At 44.0% G+C, this 22,205-nt stretch overlaps 2 protein-coding genes across 7 annotated transcripts in view; one reads left to right on the forward strand and one right to left on the reverse strand.

Moving 5' to 3' along the window:
* LOC121689808 (inactive ubiquitin carboxyl-terminal hydrolase 53) overlaps window positions 1–13,791 on the forward strand; it is an 82,987-nt gene extending 69,196 nt beyond the window's left edge. For 2 of the 3 annotated variants that reach the window (XM_042070016.1, XM_042070015.1), the window contains exons 15-17: window positions 11,331–11,382; window positions 11,766–12,484; window positions 13,315–13,749. In XM_042070016.1, the coding sequence (XP_041925950.1) occupies window positions 11,331–11,382; window positions 11,766–12,484; window positions 13,315–13,391 (848 nt within the window). In that variant the 3' untranslated portion in view covers window positions 13,392–13,749. Of the gene's footprint in view, window positions 1–11,330; window positions 11,383–11,765; window positions 12,485–13,314 lie in introns of all 3 variants that reach the window. The other variant, XM_042070013.1, reaches the window with a different exon arrangement.
* A 2,328-nt stretch (window positions 13,792–16,119) lies between these two features.
* The window catches only part of frem1a (Fras1 related extracellular matrix 1a), an 82,263-nt gene continuing 76,177 nt past the window's right edge, over window positions 16,120–22,205 (reverse strand). For all 4 annotated transcript variants that reach the window (XM_042069973.1, XM_042069974.1, XM_042069975.1 and 1 more), the window contains 4 exons: window positions 18,593–18,706; window positions 18,033–18,148; window positions 17,623–17,708; window positions 16,120–17,233 (listed from right to left, as the gene is read on the reverse strand). In XM_042069973.1, the coding sequence (XP_041925907.1) occupies window positions 17,034–17,233; window positions 17,623–17,708; window positions 18,033–18,148; window positions 18,593–18,706 (516 nt within the window). In that variant the 3' untranslated portion in view covers window positions 16,120–17,033. The remainder of the gene's footprint in view (window positions 17,234–17,622; window positions 17,709–18,032; window positions 18,149–18,592; window positions 18,707–22,205) is intronic.

Raw genomic sequence — 22,205 nt, forward strand, 5'->3', positions numbered from 1 at the left:
ACAATATTAAATTAAATTCCAGACCGTAGCCTGCTAAATATCGGAAGGTGACCTTTTTCTCTCCCTTTTACGTAGGCCCTATGTGTCACTTATTCATTTCTGTACAAAACCAAGACGAGAGATTCTTTAGAAAACGCAATAGCACCCACCCCATAAGTGTAGCCTAGGCCTATCTAAATTATCGTTATAAAAAAAATGACCTAGTACGTGACTCAAGAGCTGTAAACAGTGTTTTTGAGACTGCGTGTAGCCTACAAAATCGCATGGAGATTTTAATTTTGCAACGAGAAACTGTAACACAGCTAGTCTAAGTCTAACATTAACTTGTTTGAGTTTTCTCCCCAAAGTTTTCTCTGGTAGTTCTTCACTGATCTGAGACAATGAGCGAACTACCTTAAGTAGCTAGCGTCTCAGGAGAATAAAAAAAAAAGTTTTCTAACATCTCTCCAGTGTATTTACCATACCATCATCACAACATTTAGCTTTCCAAAAATAGGAGATTTTTTTTTGGGGAGGGGGGGTTTATACCGGATCTGTGTTTGCATATTTAATACGTTTCATTCACGTGTTTCAACACTGCATTTCGGTCGTTGCTTTTACCTTACCATTACCTTACGCATGCCAGTTATGTATCCACCAGCTGCCTGCCTGCAGCCTACTTCCAAAACTCCAAAGCTGCTTACTGTCAGATTTGGTTCCGAGGGCACAAGTTCAGTGTATCAACAACACTCAATAACAGTTTATGTGATGTGTTAATCAATTAAATTCCCAACAATTTCACAACAGCTAGTTCTGAAGTAGGCCTGTCAAACTTGATTCCTTTTAAGGATCCGGGTTATTCTGAGTCACTCACTAAACTGATCCGGGTTGAATGAGTCACTTGAGTCAGTTTTGTTAAATCACAAAGAAATTCAGTCCTACGTTCAAGCAGTGCAGTGGGGTGCTTCATTTCGTTAAGTGCCTTCTTGGATGTGGATCCTCCATGATTTGAAACCAGGTTTTTGCAGTACTTGCATTTAGCCTTTAGAGTTTTGCTCTCCTGGTCAAAGTGCATCCAAACATTGTTCATCTTTTTGGTGCTCATGTTCAGAAACTTTGATCTTATTGACAGAGAGGGTAGCCTATATTATAATAATTAATTATTTGTTGTTGTTTTGTTAACATTAGAAAAGTTTGCCTAGGTCTAATGCTACTCTGCTACAATGTTTATTACCACTACTATATAGGCTACTAATAGTAGGCTACTAGGAATCTATTCTAATACGTATTATAGGCTGCTAATACTAGGCAACTAATATTACTATTAATCATAGCTATACTGTTAGGTAGCCTAATATAATATAATATAATATAATATAATATAAAATAGCCTAATATAATCGCATCAAAACCTCCACCCACTCACGGGAAAGAAAGCAGTTTGAGCCAGACTGTTTATTTATTGTCTTAACCTAGCCTAAGCAATTGACTTTCACAGACATAGAAACAGGAACGTAGAAATGCCCTGCAGTGAATAAATTATTATTGTTGTTATTATTATTATTATTATTATTATTATTACTACTACTACTATTCTCATTAGGCCTATCATTATTATCACCTTGACACGAGTAGAAATTAGGCTACTCGCTCGTCTACAGATCCACTCATGACAATGTAGCCGGCTGATTCGACTGACTCGCACTCATAACAACATAACATAACCGGTCCGCCCGGCTGATCCAAATGACCCAGGTAGGCTAGCCTACTCAAGCAACTCCATACAGAGCTTGCAATGTTTCAGACTGTCTTCACGACCTAATTGCATTTTAAAGTAGGCTATGCGTGCAGAACATATGTTTTGTTTTTCAATTTGTTTTTCACCTTGACGAGGAGTTACTCGCTGCTCTAAAGATCCACTCATGACAACGTAACCGGCCTGCCCGGCTGATTCAACTGACCCGGGTAGATACTCAAGCAGCTCCATGAGCGTGCAGTTCGGACTGTCTGCACGACCTAATTGCATTTTAATATGCTACATCTATACACCAAAACTAATTATGTCTAGGCTACATGCAGAACATTGAATGTTATTTCAGAAGTGAAAGAATGGCGTTTGTTGTGGAATTGCTTTTCACCTCGAGGAGGAGCTAGCCTACTCGCTCTCGCAGATCCACTCATGACAACGTAGCCGGCTGATTCGACTGACTCGTACTCAACGTAGCCTAACCGGCCGGCTGATCCGACTAACCCGGATTGCTACTCAGCCGCTCCAATCTGAGTCCCATGGTCTGCGAGTCTGCAATGTTTCCGGCTCTGCGGGAAGTTAACCAGTTATCTCGGACTGCCTGCTCACTCAGTTGCTTGAGTTGATTTGTGGAATTGTGGTGGTTGCCTACGAAATTGTTACATTTTTGGCAGCTATGATGGCTAGGGCTAAGAGGCTAGCTAATGTTGCAAGAGGTTTGTGTGTGGCGCTGTTTATCGTTTTAGATTGAATTGTAGTAGGACTCAACTGATCCGAGTTAATGATACTAGAGACTCGCGACTCGTGGGTTAATTTAAAGACACGGGTGAAAGATCCGAGTGAGTCACGACTCAAACACCTTTATTCTGGAGTAGGCCATTCAACTAGCCCGCTTCCTTACGACGAGACTCAGGCTGTGCAGTCGGCACCCGCTTCCTTATTTGGGTTTTGAATTGCATGTTAAGTTAACCGTAGCATTACCTACACAGTAACTCCATGGTAATGCGATGCGAGTGATCATAATAACATATAAAACGTGATATAGTCCTTGATAAATAACCAGGCTATGAACTCATAAACAACAGCATTTTCTCACCGTTTGTCATTCACCGTGCTGCGAATACAGCATTAAGATGCTAGGCTAAAGAGCTTGAGATTCAAAGAACCTGCATGGTTGTGCTCATCCTGTCAGAAAATAGCAATTTGATCAGTGATCATGCATATCAGCGCAAGCTTGGTTTGAAACTGGTTTCTGGGGATGGGGTTTACACGATCCTTCACTGGGCTAGTGCCTGCTGTGTTAATATGACCGTGCTGATGCTAACAGCTGCAGCTCCCTCAAATCTATATAGGTTCTCATGCATATTAGGCTAGCTTTTGCCAATGAAAATTAATGCAACATAAAAAAAAACAATAGGCTACTGCTCCTAACTGAAGAAACGTTTACGTTACTGTAAGGAAATTATTATTATCATTGTATAACAATTTGTGTAAGCAGAAATATTGTTGTGCTGAGTTCTAAGAACAGAGAGTTCAAGTTAAATGTTGTTGTGCTGAGTTCTAAGAACAGAGAGTACAAGTTACTGTAGGTGTGCACCCAGACAGACAGGAACTGCACCCTGTCTGTGTGTGTGTGTGGGTGAGATAAGAGTATGTCACAATGAAGTCGCTATGTCTTGCTTCCTATTTTCTGTGTGCATCTGTACAATAAAAGACACAGCTTTTGGGCTGCAGAGTCAGAGACTGATGGTGTGAGGAATTCTTCCTTACATTAGCAGGCTCTCCTCTTGGTACCAGAGGTTGTGGGCAAAGCCATACTACGTGTTGTGGTTCTTGTCTGAGTGCCGGTCAAAGTGACCGGCAGAGGTTTCGTTTTCCGGACATTTTGATGATATGCCGGTCAAATGTCCTATTATCGCTTCTTAATTACCTAGTCAAGTTGAGGAAAACTGGAGACAGGCTATGTAGCTTAAAGAATGACATAATCAGGCTGAATAGAATGCAACACGTCCATAGCCTAAAGTAAACATGCCTAACAAGATCTAGCCAGTAGGCCTATCTATGTTTTCATGGACAGCAAGAGTCCGCTTCGTTCATTGTTTTAAAAAGGCTACGTTGTTTGTTGCTGTTCCACTGTTTAACTTGCACAGATGCGCACACACAAGAATGAGCGCTCACACCACTACCCCCTAAGGCTATGTCTCTTTATTTGATAACAATAAATTAAGAAATATTTCCTATTCTGGGAAATGTATAGTTTCTTTTTCTTTCGGTCCGCGGCTCAATGATCATAGACAGAGAAGGCATAGGCCTACTGGCTGTATGCTTTGGGTACAGAATACAGTTGCATGTCCAGTGTACACGGATAATGACTGTCTTGGAGCGGCCGCAACTCCACTTCCAACGTCATGATTCCGATAGATATGCCCGACACTTATGCTTTTTATCTGGTGGTGGTGGAGTTGACTGGACATCTGAGGCTTCATACGTTACCAATTTATCATCATCCATCGCGTCTGGCCTCTGAAAAAACTTTTAAGGCTAGTCTGCCTGGGCCTGGCCATGTTTGAACCGCCTCACTCATTTGTTCGTTGTTTAATATGGACGTTTTAAGCGTGCGCTTCCTATTTGAAATGTTTCCTATTTGAAATGCAGCATAGGCTATGCGTGTTGTTTAATAGCTTTCAAACGGTAGAGCCTATAGGCCTACATTTAAAAACATTGCCAGGACGTATTGCTTTAATATAGGCTTACATTTTAAGGCTTATTCTCAAATTCAAAGATTGCGTTAGGGGGACGGGATTATTAGCCAATTTCAATCGGACAATTTGACCGGAGAGATTTAATTTGGTCGGACATTTCATTTTTTTTCCGGCCCATGTCCGGTAATTACCGGACAACGGAAACCCTGGTTCTTGTATCTGTTGGGGTTAAATTCCCTGACAGTTACCAACAATGTTAACAACAAACTCAGCATCACTGCTGCAAACAAAGTTGGCTATATGCTTCGCCATATAACAAACCAGCTAGCCTTGTGATAACAAAATATTTACCTTTTGTTTAGTCCACTGAAAGTTATCCACATATCAAACGATTAAATACACAGTTATGGAGGAATTGTTTTGGGGAAGCAGTTACACTATATCCCACTTTTGCTACCTTTAAGCCACTTAAATCCATAGCCTAGATGAGCATTGCGCATATGTTACAACTTGACGTGATGGTGAAGCTAAATGCCCAAGAAACGTAACGTCATAAAAAGTTCTAGGCCTACTAAACGCAAAAACTTAATGACCGCTTGTTCGTGGTGGTGTAGTGCTGCCTAATTGAAATGGGATAGGCAAGGGGTATCTATTCGGCTATTACGTGTGGCACATTTATTGGGCTTTTAGCCTCTTTTAATTTATTTGACTGAGCAACAGAAAAGTCATAGTCGATACATAAATCGTTTATTATTATAATTAGGATATTGATGGCCTACTATTACTTTACTACTATTACTGTTATTATTATTATTATTCGGATGAGGCAAAGGAATGTAAATCTGAGTCTGAAATGTTGGCTACAAACAGTCTATACTGCTGTAACTGCACTGCTGCTATTATTAATTGTTAACTTCCGGGAACTATTTGAGGCTTCCATTAGCTGCCATTGTTGGAAAAAAATGGAACATTAGCGTCAATGGAGTTGTCGCAACTCTACCTTTATATGGCTCTGCTGTTAACTGTTGTTATTACACGGCTCTTCATAATGCTGCAGAATGCTCCATTCACTTGAATGGGCCTTCCTAATGTTCGGCGGTCTGCTAATTCTCAATAACAGACCGTTGCTAAGTATAACAGTTCGCTGTCAAGGAAAATGAGCTTTGTGCTTCTATTTCACGTCTTTCATACTGGAACTTCATTCAAAAGTGAAAGCAGACGGTTGATCAACTGTGTTCTAAAGAATGTTTGATTCAAGTTCAGTGTGTGCTGTTGTAGAACTATTTGTTTCTCAACAAAAGCCACGATGAAATGGTAACAAATAGGCTATAGCCTACGTAGGCTAAAGAGTCACATCGTGGCTGCGCGTCGGGGTCCGGTTCGCCCTGTCGGGACTTATTTTCCCAATAATGACCTGCGTTCTATACATTATCCCTTATGTGTGGAACTTTGGAGTGTTAACTGTTAGTGTGGAACTTTGGAGTGTTAACTGTTAGTTTGGAACTTTGGAGTGATAACTGTTAGTATGGAACTTTGTGTGTGCGTGTTAACTATGTGTGTAATTTTGGAGTGATAACTGTATGTGTGTAATTTTGTGATAACTGGAGTGATAACTGTTAGTTTGATCTCTACTGGTTTCAATCACTAGTGCCCACCTCAGTCCAGATCATATACTCTTGTTCGGATATGAAGGCGGGGATGCTGTGTTTAATCCCTGGTTCTACAGGGACCGTGGAGATGAATATCTGCTTATGGTCAACTGTTCAGAGCCAGGGGAACCACACCCAGACAGTCTCTTCATAATGTGCAATCTCACGCTGTCCCAGAGTGGAGAGAGGGGGGGGGGTAGGGTGTGTGTGTGTGTGTGTGTGTGTGTGTATGTGTGTAGGGAGATGGTGTGTGTGTGTGTGTATATTAGGGAGAGAATGTGTGTGTGTGTAAAGGAGGAAGGAATAGGATTAGTGTGTGTGTTAGGGAGATCGTTCTTTGACCGGACATTGACTTACTATCTTACACACACACACACATTCCCAAATGCTCAGGTTTCCAGATGGAAAATGTTTATTTTTAGGCATCAATAAATGTAGTGTTGTGCTCCTCTGATCTGTAATCCGACACCGATTCAAATGAGCCCCAACCCATGTAGAAGGGCCGGGCAAAGCCTCTAGACCTGCTGATGAGGAACACTGTTGCCATAGCGTTAATAAACGAGACAGGTTCAGGTTCTGTCAGGTTGGTGTTAAAAACACTGTAGGCTTAGAGTTAGTGTTAATATGCAGGCTTAGAGTTAAAACATGTAGAGTTGGTGTTAATATGCAGGCTTAGAGATAAAACACACTGACATAATGTTGATACATGCTGTATGTTTAGAGTTAAAACACATGGGGATAGTGTTAATACATGCTGTAGACCTAGAGTTAAAACACACCAGGAGAGTGTTAGGCTTAGTGTTGATGTGTGTATATATATATATATATATATATCAGGGTTCTTAGTGTTGATGTATATCAGGGTTCTTAGTGTTGATGTATATATATCAGGGTTCTTAATGTTGATGTATATATATCAGGGTTCTTAGTGTTGATGTGTATATATATCAGGGTTCTTAGTGTTAATGTATATATATAGCAGGGTTCTTAGTGTTAATGTATATATATAGCAGGGTTCTTAGTGTTAATGTATATATAGCAGGGTTCTTAGTGTTGATGTGTATATATAGCAGGGTTTCTGTTAACACATTCTGGTAGGCCTACTGCGGTTTTAAAACACCATATTGTATTTAAACAAACTCATTTAGTATTTAAACAAACTGAATGTTTAGTGGACGGATTTATTAAACGGATTTAATAGCAATTTTAGCCAGACGTCTTCTATGCAATGCTTCTATGTGGCAACAACAATCCTTCAACAATCGTGAATATTTAGTTAAATGCACATGCAGAGGAGGGGCAGCGGGCTACGAGAGAGAGCGGGGCGGGGCAAGGAAAGGCTGCGTGCGTAAAAAGCGCAGCTCAATGGCAATGCAAGGATTTGACCTCATATTTAATTTAAATTAAATTAAATTAAACATAGAATATTAATATGTGGCGGCCTATTTTGATTTAATGGCGCACCGCCACAGATTAGTCAATGTATGGGAAACACTGGATGTAGTCACTATTCTACTGTGTGTGTCCTTTTAAAATTGCAAATTGAATATGTGGGTTCAATTCCCGGCTTCCACCGTTGAGCCCTTGAGCAAAGTGCTTAACTCCCAGTTTCTCTGACCACAATGGCTCTGCTAATATAGTTGACAAATGAAAGTCACTTTAGATGAAAGTGTCTTCTAAATCTATACATGTAAATGTAGTGTATGTTAGGTATGTGTATGTTAGTCTCTATAGGGAGAGATCAGTATAGTTTGACTTCTATTGAGGTTGAGGACGTGCTTAGGACATGTCAGGCTCTGTGTCTATCATCACGTTAAGTTCAGTACAACACCGTTTCAGGCTCTGTGTCCATCACATTAAGTTCAGTACAACACCATTAAGACACAGAGCCTGAAACGGTGTTGTACTGAACTTATCATCACGTTAAGTTCAGTACAACACCACTTGAGTTGGACATAGTCAAGCGGATTTCTGAGGACAAGTGTCATGGCGACGGCCATTGTTGGCTCATGAGCGTTGTTGACGGTCCGTGACCAGTTCTCCTCTCCTCATTCAGGGAAGAGGCCACGTTACAATGTTACAGAGAAGCAGAGCTGTAGAAAAAGCTCGGTGTGTGTGGGGGGGGGGGGGGGGATGCTGCATTTCAGAAGATCAATGTCTACTCTAGGAAATTTCATTTATTTTTGATCATGGTTCATCTTTCCTGTAGCTCAACAAACCAGAGAACAGGTGTGTGTGTCTGTGTGTGTGTGTGTGTGTGCGCTTTTCAGCTGTTGTGCCAAGTGTGATGTCACTGTCCTATTTGTAGTTTGCCACCTATCTGATTTATGACTCAGCAAGTCTCCTATTTTAACTAGAGCTGACACACACATATGCTCTCTCTCTCTCTCATATTCATATATATATATATATATATATATATATATATAACTTGAGCACATACACAGACAGACACATCAAAAGAATCTTGAATATGACTTTAAAAATACCCAGAAGTTTCACTGCAGAAGTTTCACTGTAGAAGTTCCACTTAGGCGCTCATAATATCCAAAGATATTACATTTGACGCAGTTCCGCGAACACGGCAGCAAGATGAGAGCTCTGCTCGGAGAACGGCTCTGCCTGGCCCTCTCCCGCTGATATCTCTGAGAGATATGCATGGCGACGGCTAATCGATTCTAAATACCCCTGTTCTGCCCCAGAGCTGTGGAGATATGCATGGCGACGGCTAGTCGATTCTAAATACCCATGTTCTGCCCCAGAGCTGTGGAGGTGCTGGAGAGACTCCGCTAACTGGGACCAAACCGCGGGAACCGCGTCTGCAGCTCTGACACGCAGCCTTTACGCAACATGTGTCTCTCTGTTAGCTGCAGCTTCCACATCTGCTCTGCCAACACACACACTCCCACGCGCCAATATGCCACACTCGGGCATCTCACGTGTGTGTGTGTGTGTGATGACTGCTTCAGTCTTCTCTTTAAACCCACTACTTCATGAAATCCAAGCATCCTTAGGGCTGTGTAAGTTCACGCAAGGATGCGGGTTGTATGTGTGTGTGTGTGTGTGCAGCAGGCCTGGCAAGCTGCTGCTTTGTTTTGCTTTGGTATTGATATAGTTATTGCTGCTTGCCAACATTGCAGTGGCGTCCGCTGGCTAGAGGCACTGGAGAGGCTTAGGAGCTTAGTGTGTGTGTGTGTGTGTGTGTGTGTGTGTGTGTGTGTGTGTGTGTGTGTGTGTGAGGGGCTCGCTCGGCCAATCCGCTGATAATTGCGTGCTGGAGGAGCGGATTTAGACGCTAATGCCCTCCTGAAAACATCACACAGACAAAGAGAGGGAGATGGAAAGAGGGATGGAGAGAGAGAGGGGGGGGAGAGGGATGGAGAGAGAGAGGGGGAAGAGGGATGGAGAGAGAGAGAGGGGGGAGGGATGGAGAGAGAGAGGGGGGGGAGAGAGGGATGGAGAGAGCGAGAGAGGGGGGGAGAGAGGGATGGAGAGAGAGGGGAAGGGAGGGAGGGAGAGAGAGAGAGAGGGGGGGAGAGAGAGAGATGGAGAGAGAGAGGGGGGGGAGAGAGGGATGGAGAGAGAGGGGAAGGGAGGGAGGGAGCGAGGGGAAGGGGGCGAGAGTGCTGACGCACCACTCTCTTTTGCTCTGTCTTAGAGGCTTGCATTAATACACACACACACACACACACACACACACACACACAAAGATGTTGACCTGTTTTGCATATATAGACAGATGCACTCTGGCATACAGCTAGTAGCAGATCCACACATCCACATGCAAGTGTGTTCGCATTTGTGCTGCATCAGAGGAACCCCAAACGGTGTGTGTGTGTGTGTGTGTGTGTACATTCCGGCCCCTTAGTCAGCATATTTGATGAGAAAAGAACTGTGTTCCATCTGAACTGTGTGTTCCATCTAAACTGTGTGTGTTCTATCTGAACTGTGTGTAACTGCGGAATATGTTGTGTCCACCAGCCTTCACTGACCTGAACTGTAAGTGCTTGATCTAGTGTGTGTGTGTGTGTGTGTAATTGCCTGAACTGATGCTGAGCAGCCCCTGATTCATACTCATTTAGTGTTTAGTGTAGGCACAGGGGAATGTCCACCCACACACACACACACACACACACACACACACGCTCAGACGCTCACTCATCCCACAAGCCGTGTTGTATGAGCGTCATACTGCTGGCCATGGTGGAGCTGTAGGGCCCCCTGGTGGCCACTCGGTAGACATGCACTGAACAGATGCTCAGCCTGCAGCGCTGGTTTTAGTGGATGGAATCTTGAAATCTTCTGGCTGCTTCTTCTTATTATAACCTTTTCTTTTTACCTTTTCAAAAATGAATGGGGCTCTAACTACCTAACGTACAGACATGTTGAAATAGCCATTGTGTAGGTCTGGAATTGGGCAAGAGAGTTATCATTTCAGATTTTTTGAAAAGTTTATACTTTTTGAGAAATAGGGGGTTAAAAATGTTAAACATATTTTTCTCTCTATGACATCACAAAGGGGGCTCATTGAGAAGGGTCGTAAAGTAATCAGATGCGGGTCCGCCTGCAACATCAGCTTCTAAGCATACAATCTCGTATTTAGTCTGACTAAAGCGCATTTCTTCACCTGCAACGTCAGCTTCTAAGCATACAATCTCGTATTTAGTCTGACTATAACGCATTTCTTCATCTCGTATTTAGTCTGACTATAACGCATTATCATCGTATTTAGTCTGACTATAACGCATTATCATCGTATTTAGTCTGACTATAACGCATCGTATTTAGTCTATAACGCATTATCATCGTATTTAGTCTGACTATAACGCATCGTATTTAGTCTGACTATAACGCATTATCATCGTATTAAGTCTGACTATAACGCATCGTATTTAGTCTGACTATAACGCATCGTATTTAGTCTGACTATAACGCATTATCATCGTATTAAGTCTGACTATAACGCATTATCATCGTATTTTGTCTGACTATAATGCATCGTATTTAGTCTGACTATAACGCATTATCATCGTATTTAGTCTGACTATAACGCATTGTATTTAGTCTGACTATAACGCATTATCATCGTATTTAGTCTGACTATAACGCATCGTATTTAGTCTGACTATAACGCATTATCATCGTATTTAGTCTGACTATAACGCATCGTATTTAGTCTGACTATAACGCATTATCATCGTATTTAGTCTGACTATAACGTATTTCTTCACTTCCATCATCCTCTGTCTGCAGGTCAGCATACTGTGAAATCACATGACCTTCAGTCCAGTCCCAGCCTGCACAGGTGAGATGTGTGTGTGTGTGTGTGTTTATTCTCACTGTTCTGCTCTGCTGTGTGTTTGTGTGTGTGTGTGTGTGTGTTTATTCTCACTGTTCTGCTCTGCTGTGTGTGTGTGTGTGTGTGTGTGTGTGTGTGTGTGTGTGTGTGTGTGTGTGTGTGTGTGTGTGTGTGTGTGTTTATTCTCACTGTTCTGCTCTGCTGTGTGTGTGTGTGTGTGTGTGTGTGTGTGTGTATTCTCACTGTTCTGCTCTGCTGTGTGTGTATGTGTTTATTCTCACTGTTCTGCTCTGCTGTGTGTGTGTGTGTGTGTGTGTGTGTGTGTGTGTGTGTGTTCGTGTGTTCTCACTGTTCTGCTCTGCTGTGTGTGTGTGTGTGTCCTTCCCCAGGCAGCGAGCGTTCCGGTACACCCCCCGAGGTGCAGAGCTGGAGGGGGAGGTGCTGCCTCTGCCCAAGACCAGCAGCTCCGAGTGCAACAGTTCCGACGAGCTGACCGGTCCCTCCTCCGAGCTGGATGACGCACTGCTGCGCTACGACGACGTCCTGCATCGCTACGGCAACGATGACGCGGTTCCCCTCGTCCAGCGACACGCCTCCTCCTCTTCCTCCTCCTCCTCCTCACACCACTCCCCGGCCCCGCCTCCTACTCAACCTAAGCCACTCCCCCTCTCCCCACGATTGGACAGGATCAACCGGAACGGGCGATGGGCGGAGTCTGCGGTGCCGGAGCCACGTCCCCCCTCGTCTGACGGCAGCTGGCGGTCCGGTTCTGGTTCTGACCCGGAGAGGACGGAGCAGTCGGCCAGCGACGGGGACGAGGAGCGGCAGGACGCCTCACCACACACACACCCTCACACACGCGGCCATGCGGCCGCCCCAGACCCCGCCCCCCCCACGGCCCAGCCCACCACCTACTTCTCCGTGGATACGTGCATGACGGACACCTACCGCGCCAAATACCACAAGTGCAGGCCGGCCCTCTACATGATGGCCGACGCCCAGGGGGAGGAGCCAAGCTCGTCAGGGGAGAGTGACCACGGGGAGGAGGCAAGCCCCACCCCCTCAGAGACGCAGCCGTCTGACTCTGTCAGACCCAAACCTGAAGCAGGTACACACACACACACACACACACACACACACACACACACACACAATGAGGGGCAGCCGTGGCCTACTGGTTAGCGCTTCGGACTTGTAACCGGAGGGTTGCCGGTTTGAACCCCGACCAGTAGGCACGGCTGAAGTGCCCTTGAGCAAGGCACCTAACCCCTCACTGCTCCCCGAGCTGCTGTTGATGCAGGCAGCTCACTGCGCCGGGATTAGTGTGTGCTTCACCTCACTGTGTGTTTACTGTGTGCTGAATGTGTTTCACTAATTTACAGATTGGGATAAATGCAGAGACCAAATTTCCCTTACGGGATCAAAAGAGTATATATGAAGAGTTCAGATGCAAAACCCTCTAAATCCGTCTGACCACTTTTCTTTTAAATGAGCATTTAAATTCAGGCTCCTATAGGTTTTTGCCTATAAATCGATATTTCAGACCAGGAAGATAGTGGTATTTAGTGGGTTTAGAAGTTAAATTATTTGTTTAGCGTATACTATGTGTGAAGAGCATCCCCTCACCATCTTTATCTCATTTTTGACATAGGTGGCATTTAGAGGCTTTTGCATCTGAACCCTTCATATACTTACTATACTTACACACACACACACACACACACACACACACACACACACACACCGGTAAAGCATGTAGGAATCCTCCCATCTCTCTCTCTCTCTTCTCTCCTCTCTGTCTGTGCCAGTAGAACATGTGATGCTGCTCTTCTTTGTGTTCCATTAGAACATGTGATGTTACTGTTTAATGTGTTCTAGTATATGATGCTACTGTTCCATGTGTTCTAGTATATGATGCTACTGTTCCATGTGTTCTAGGCTACACCAGCAACAAGGCAGCGGTGAAGTGGAACCCAGTGTCCTTTAAAGGTCTGGACGAGCATGGCTTCCTGTGAACACACACACACACACAGAGATGATGAATGTGTTACCAGGACATTTGCACAGCGCCAAGGAAGAGATCTTCACACACCGCCTGCGTCACTTTGTCCAGTTCCGTCAGCAGTGAGATTATTTAAGAGCTTGTTGAGATTACGGTGATTGAAACAAATCACAACCAACTTTGAAACGTTACACTCCGCCACGCGAGAACCTAAACCGCTCTGCATCCCCCAAGAACCGCCACACGAGAACCTAAACCGCTCGGCACCCCCCAAGAACCGCCACGCGAGAACCTAAACCGCTCGGCACCCTTCACCCCCACGCTTCGGTTCAGTCCCGTCCTGAAGTCTTTCCTCTCTGTGCAGAAGATGATCTGATTCTAAAGTCTTTCCTCTCTGTGCAGAAGATGATCTAATCTGATTCTAAAGTCTTTCCTCTCTGTGCAGAAGATGATCTGATCCGATTCTAAAGTCTTTCCTCTCTGTGCAGAAGATGATCTGATTCTAAAGTCTTTCCTCTCTGTGCAGAGGATGATCTAATCTGATTCTAAAGTCTTTCCTCTCTGTGCAGAGGATGATCTGATCCGATTCTAAAGTCTTTCCTCTCTGTGCAGAAGATGATCTGATTCTAAAGTCTTTCCTCTCTGTGCAGAGGATGATCTAATCTGATTCTAAAGTCTTTCCTCTCTGTGCAGAGGATGATCTGATCTGATTCTAAAGTCTTTCCTCTCTCTGCAGAAGATGATCTGATTCTAAAGTTTTTTCTGATCTGTAAATGATCTAGGCATGTCTGATCTTTTAAACTCTAGGCATGTCTGATTACCTTTGAACTCTAGAGGTGTCCGTCTCTTTTGGGACAGGTGTACATTTGTAGGGTCTGTCCCTCGGCTAGTTGGACTTTTGCTGTATATGTGGCATATTTTATTTTTGTTCAGTATGTTTTGTATGTAGCCCCAAATGACACTGGACAGTGCCTTATTTTCTATGGAAAGATGATTTAAAATAGGTGTTACCATTTGTAAAAATGTGTACCTTTTTAGATGTTTTTGTATGACTAATTTCATTTTTATTGATCAACAGCTGTTTAATAAAATATTTTATGTAATCATACATATGGTTTCATGTTATTTGGCAAAAATAAGTCAGTCAAACTGACCTTTTTCTATGATGCTGGGGGGGGTCACATGACATTGATGTGTAGGGGGCCCAGGCCCAGGCCCAGGCCCAGGCCCACCCCCATGTGTTTATGGCACAGCAGCACCATCTTGAGGTGAAGAATGAGGAAATCAATCAGCCATCACAGGAGGGGTTGGGGGATGATGAGGTGTCCAGGTGGAATGAGCCAGGTTGGCCAATGAGCCTGGACACCAGGGAGCCCCTAGTCTCTGAGACGGGCTGTTCTATGACCTCTCATTGCAAGTGACCAGTGAGTCAGGAGCAGGTTTAACGTCTCTTCCGAAGGACGGCGTCTCCTACAGCACAGTCCCTGTCACTGTACCGGGGCATCGGGATTGTCTGACCAGAGGGAGGGAAGACTGCCCCCTACTGGCTCCACAACACCACTTCCAGCATCCACTGGGTTTCCCCAGGAGGTCTCCCATCCAGGTGCTGCCCACGCTCTCACCTGCTTAGCTTTAGTCCCTGTGCAGAGACTGGGTATCCACTGGGCCAGCTGCTGGCTGAGGTGTCAAGGCCATATAGTAGTAATGAGTTGGTCTTCATCAATGCTGATGCAGTGTGATCAGAGCACACACACAGCGCTCATACGCACACAGACACACAGAGCGCTTACACACACACACACACAGCGCTCATATACACACACACACACACACACACACACACACAAAGAGCGCTTACACACACACACACACACACTGTGATCAGAGCACACACACACACAGCGCTCATACACACACACACACAGCGCTCATACACACACACACACACTCACACTGTGTGATCAGAGTGAATGCAGCACACACACTAATTTCAATCTCCAAACAAATATACATTTTAAAAGATTTTTTATTTTAAAATGGCTTAAATTAGGAGAGTACATTTGAAATGTTTTACCATGAAATCTTTTATATCTTTTAAAAACAATAACAGTATTAAAATGTATAAAATATAAAACATTAAGAATGGAAGGCATTCCACTGCCACAGTCCCAGGTCCCGGCCCAAAGATAGCTAATTCACAGTAACAAAGGAGGCCGCTGGCTGAGAGTGTGTGTGTGTGTGTGTGTGTGTGTGTGTGTGGTCTGTAACAAAAGAAGCAGTGGCAGAAACAGTGTTCTTTTCAGGGTTCAGTCCAGACGACAGATATGAAACATCCATCTACACACACAGAGCCGCACACCAACACAGACATCTACACACACAGAGCCGCACACCAACACAGACATCTACACACGTATACACAGAGCCACACACCAACACAGACATCTACACACGTATACACAGAGCCGCACACCAACACAGACATCTACACACGTATACACAGAGCCGCACACCAACACAGACATCTACACACGTATACACAGAGCCGCACACCAACACAGACATCTACACAGTTCTACACAGAGTTCTGTACAGCGAAGTGTGTGTGCGGTGTTTGGCCTCATGGACCCATGAAACACACACTGGAGATAACACACACTGGAGATAACACACACTGGGGATAACACACACTGGAGATAACACACACTGGGGATAACACACACTGGAGATAACACACACTGGAGATAACACACACTGGAGATAACACACACTGGAGATAACACACACTGGAGATAACACACACTGGGTGTAACACACACTGGGGATAATAAATATGCACCAGACACACTCACACAGGAGTTGTTTTTGTAAAGCAGTTCAAGTGTCCCATTTAAAACAAACCAGTAAATGCAGTTTTCTCACACATTTTCTGCTTTGAAATGATTGATGGAAGGTGGTAGGACGTGGGAGGTTGAATTCAAATGTATTCATTTCTATGGTTGATAAATGTTGTGTAACAATTTGGACACAGGATGGACATTATATTGGCTGTCCAGTCCTTTGGGAACTCTGTGATAGGTGAGTTTAGAGAGTCCTGTAGTGGAACATGAGAGTGAGACAGGAGAGTTTACAGTCCTGTAGTGGAACATGAGAGTGAGACAGGAGAGTTTAGAGTCCTGTAGTGGAACATGAGAGTGAGACAGGAGAGTTTAGAGTCCTGTAGTCATATGAGAGTGAGACAGGAGAGTTTAGAGAGTTAACGGTCACGTAGCGGTGTGTTGTTAACGGTCACGTAGCGGTGTGTTGTCCTATGTGATGTTGAGGTCACATTCTGAGGTAAGATCCAGGGTGGTCACCTTCAGTAAGACCCAGGTAAGACCCAGGGTGGTCACCTTCAGTAACCGCTGCGGAGTAAATGCCAGTGAGTGTGTTGTGTGTGTGTGTGTGTGGTCATCGGGGTCAGAGGTCGCTGGGCTCACGTTCTGATGAGTGTGTTCTGTGCGTGTGTGGTCATCGGGGTCAGAGGTCGCTGGGCTCACGTTCTGATGAGTGTGTTGTGTGTGTGTGTGTGGTCATCAGGGTCAGAGGTCGCTGGGCTCACGTTCTGATGAGTGTGTTCTGTGCGTGTGTGGTCATCGGAGAGAGGTCGCTGGGCTCACGTTCTGATGTAACAGATGTAGCGGTGACCTTTGCCCTTCTTGCAGTCACGGATGTGCCACTTGCTCCGCCTCCAGACCAGCACGCACTTCCTGTTTCCCTCCCTGCTCCTGGGCGGGCTCCGCCTCCAGTTGGTGTAGCTGACCGGCTCGCCGCCCACCCACTCCCAGCGGCCCCTGCTCTCGCGGTCGTTAAGGCCTGGGGGCACGAGAGGTCATGGGTCAAAGGTCAGAGGTGAAGCTCATAGCTCATATATAAACAGTTTAAGGAGGTTTGACTCCACATGTACTGTATTTGAGAGCTTGTGTGTGTGTGTGTGTGTGTGTGTGTGTGTGTGTGTGTGTGTGAGTGATAGTGTGTCTGTAACGTCATTGTCTTGTTGCTGTGTGTTGTCCAAGCTAGCAAACTAGTTTCCCTTCTGGGGATTGATCAATCAATCACTCAATCAATCAAATTCAGCAAGTGGGGGGTGTGTGTGAGTAAATGCTATCCACTTTTGAAGATCAATAATTAAGTGTGTGTGTGTGTGTGATGTCATAATGTTTTAAGATCTGTGCGTGTATATGAGTGAGTGATGTCATGTTTACCGATCCAGAAAGGCTTCCGACCACTGAAGTCCCAGAGCCAGTTCATGTCAGCCTTCGAGAGCACGCTCACCAGGTTCCCATGGAAACTGCACCGTTTCAAAAATCACACACAGGAAATAAAGTTTGCACTCAGGAAAGGTTACGGAGCCAATGGGAGTCCTCTCCCTTTTATTGATACCACTTTGGATATAAGTGTGTCAGCGTTCAGACATCTACACGCTTCAACCCGTGGGGTTGGGGTCAGTGCATTTTCTGTGTGTGTGTGTGTTTGTGTGTCTGTGTGTTTGTGTGTCTGTGTGTTTGTGTGTGTTTGCGTGCGTGCGTGCGTGTGTGTGTGTGTGTGTCTGCGTGCGTGCGTGCGTGTGCGTGTGTCTGCGTGTTTGTGTTTGCGTGCGTGTGTGTGTGTGTACCTCTCTCTGCATGCGCGTGCGGCTGAACTCCATGTGTCCTTCTTGTCGCTGCTCAGAAGGTAACAGTGACCGCCATGATGTGTCCAGCCCTGAGGACACTTCTGAGCATTCACCACCTACACACACACACAGACGCACACACACACGCAGATATATGAACATACATGTGTGCACACAAGCACAAGTGGACACATCCACACACACGCACACACACACACACACACACACACACACACAGATATATGAACATACAAATGTTTGCGCATGCATACACACACGAACACATACGCATGCGTGCATATACACACACATGCAAACACAGACGTGCACACATAGGTATATGAGCATACACATGTTTGCACACAAACACACACACACACACACGTATATTAATATACACATGTACACACACACACACACACATACACACACATGTATATGAATATACACATGTGCACACACACATACACACACACACACACAGGTATATGAACATACGCATGCGGGCACACACACACACACGCACATATATGAACATAGTCAAGTACATGTATGATGACCTCATCAGTAGGCGCCCAGGGTTTCCATGCCACCCCGTTGCAGCGTGAGAGTTGTCCTGTCGTCTCATTGAGGTGGAGAAAGCCCATCAGCTCTGGGGTGCAGGCTTTAGGACCCTGAGACGCAGAGTTGACATTAACACACAATATTAACACACATTAACACACACGATCAGCTCCAGCGTGCAGGCTTTAGGACCCTGAGACGCAGAGTTAACATTAACACACAGCATTAGCACAGTTACATTAACACACATTATTAACACAGTTACATTAACACACAACATTAACACACAGCATTAGCACAGTTACATTAACACACATCATTAGCACAGTTACATTAACACACAACATTAACACAGAGAGTCACATTAACACACAACATTAACACAGAGAGTCACATTAACACAGAGAGTCACATTAACACACAACATTAACACAGAGAGTCACATTAACACAGAGAGTCACATTAACACACAACATTAACACAGAGAGTCACATTAACACACAACATTAACACAGAGAGTCACATTAACACACAACATTAACACAGAGAGTCACATTAACACAGAGAGTCACATTAACGCACAACATTAACACAGAGTCACATTAACGCTAGGGCTGTTCGATCGAATCAGCACTACGTATATCTGGCTAATCGTAAGGCATGTTTGTATTGAATCAGCGCTGTGCAGATCTGGCTAAACGTAAGGCATGTTTGTATTAAATCAGCACTGTGCAGATCTAAACTTAAGGCATGTTTGTATTGAATCAGCGCTGCGCAGATCTAAACTTAAGGCATGTTTGTATTGAATCAGCACTGCGCAGATCTAAACTTAAGGCATGTTTGTATTGAATCAGCACTGCGCAGATCTAAACTTAAGGCATGTTTGTATTGAATCAGCACTGCGCAGATCTAAACTTAAGGCATGTTTGTATTGAATCAGCACTGCGCAGATCTAAACTTAAGGCATGTTTGTATTGAATCAGCACTGCGCAGATCTAAACTTAAGGCATGTTTGTATTAAATCAGCGCTGTGCAGATCTAGACATAAGGCATGTTTGTATTGAATCAGCGCTGTGCAGATCTGGCTAGACGTAAGGCATGTTTGTATTAAATCAGCACTGCGCAGATCTAAACGTAAGGCATGTTTGTATTGAATCAGCGCTGTGCAGATCTAGACGTAAGGCATGTTTGTATTAAATCAGCACTGCGCAGATCTAAACGTAAGGCATGTTTGTATTGAATCAGCGCTGTGCAGATCTAGACGTAAGGCATGTTTGTATTGAATCAGCGCTGTGCAGATCTGGCTAGACGTAAGGCATGTTTGTATTGAAAGATTCAGCCAGATCTGCGCAGCGCTCCAAGATCGAACATGCCCGCTGATTTGACAATACCGGACCAGGAACTATGGAATTGTCTTCCTGCAGATACAGGTCTTGTTATCTCTCTGTACACTTTCAAAGTTTACAATACTAGAGCCCCTTACCACACTACCACAGAAGTGTAGTTATATGTTGAGCATTGTTAGTGGTATAAAATAGCGATGTGGCACCCTGCCCGGTTAGCATCACTGTAAGCCCATTCAGTGATAATGCAAATAAACGGTCTTGCTCAAAACTCCACCAATTAACGTAATTGTGCTCTCAATGAAAAGTTGTTAACTACCATAAATAGACCCTAGGTCAGGGGTCTCAAACTCAAATGAGCTGGGGGCCAATTCTGCCAACGTCATCTGATTGGAGGGCCGGCTATTTCTGAAAATGCAATGTTCTTTTTTTCAAATACCACATAAAACTGCAAACAGAAAGTGCAAGTGTTTTTATCTAGTTTTAGACACCTGTGCTAGCAACCTTAGCTTATAAATAAAATAATGATAAAATAAATATTAATACAAATTATAAAACAAATGAAAAGCATAAAAACAGGTATGTGTGTGTTTCACACCAAATAAAAAATTTTTCCTCTCATAACTTTTTTAAACCTGGCAAACTATAGGCGTCAGGGTTAAGAAAGCAACACCATTGGATTTTTATATCAAAATTTCAAAAGGTGTAGAATTCTGGGGTATTCTTACTGTATTCTGATGTGTTCATATGTTACTTCTGTGTGTAGTATACAACAGGGAGAGGTCCATATTATTGTACATAACTGTGCCTTAGGCCTGTGTACCAGCAGGAAGGTCATACAGGCCGATGTTTAGGAACATCCGAGGAACATCGGTGATAACATGGGCCGAGGGAGACAGCTTGTCTGCCTATTCGGGTTAGTATCTCCATCTGGCCAGGGCCGGGTTGTGTACACTGGTTGGCACCTGCCACGTTGGCATGATTGACGTTTGTATGTTTTAGTATAACAGGCTTTGTCTTAGGTTTTGACTTGAAGACGGATCGAGGAAGCAACCCAAGGAGCATCTTCTGTCGGAAGGCTCAGTAGCCGCTTCTAATAACAACCACAACTGTTAGACTCTGCACAGTTTTACTGTTTGAGACTTAGCCTGTGTTCTGTTATTCATTATTGTACCATCTACAATAAATCATCATCTAATCGCCGATCCTGATCCCGCCGTCAAGCTTTATTGACCATCTTCAATACAGACATTAGAACTAAAAACACAACGCAATGACAACAATGACAACAGACATTAGAACTAAAAACACAACGCAATGACAACAATGACAACAGACATTAGAACTAAAACACAACGCAATGACAACAATGACAACAGACATTAGAACTAAAACACAACGCAATGACAACAATGACAACAGACATTAGAACTAAAACACAACGCAATGACAACAATGACAACAGACATTAGAACTAAAACACAACGCAATGACAACAATGACAACAGACATTAGAACTAAAACACAATGCAATGACAACAATGACAACAGACATTAGAACTAAAACACAACGCAATGACAACAATGACAACAGACATTAGAACTAAAACACAACGCAACAACCAGAGAATACAACAAAGGCCATGAAGGCTTGAAAGTGGTCAGAGAGATACATTTATCCATCTAATTTGCCACTGGATGGCAAGCACCTCAAATTATGCAGCTGTCAGTAAATACTGGATGAACATATTTGAGCAGGTTTACTTTCTTTTTTGTCATATTACCCACATTAAAATTAACAGGAAAACACCTAAGATGTATACCAACACCTAAGATGTATATGGTTTCTAAACCACAAGGCCTACAATAAAGTATTCTGGTCAAATCAGTTCCTATCGCGGGTAATCTGAGTACCAGTTCGCATCATATTGCGGGTGACTTTGTAGTTTAGAGCCCTATTTCTACTAGCCCTGCTGTCTGTACCACGTCCATTACGGACACTATCATCACGATTACCACTGCAACCTCCAAGCTATGTTGGGCAGAGGGTCGAAACAAGCATGGTATGCTTAGTGGACACCGTCGTATAGACACAGATGCACCTCCATTCAATAGACGATCGATCATAATCTCCAAAAGGATATTCTCCTTCAGATTTAGAATAGGTGAATAACATAGCCTACCTAAGACTTCCTCACACGTGAACGTTTTTCAACATTTGGTGTAGGCCTATTTCTGCTTAATTTCTGCTTCAATTTCTGCAACA

The sequence above is a fragment of the Alosa sapidissima genome, chromosome 18 (assembly GCF_018492685.1).
Source record: "Alosa sapidissima isolate fAloSap1 chromosome 18, fAloSap1.pri, whole genome shotgun sequence".
Lineage (NCBI taxonomy): Eukaryota > Metazoa > Chordata > Actinopteri > Clupeiformes > Clupeidae > Alosa > Alosa sapidissima.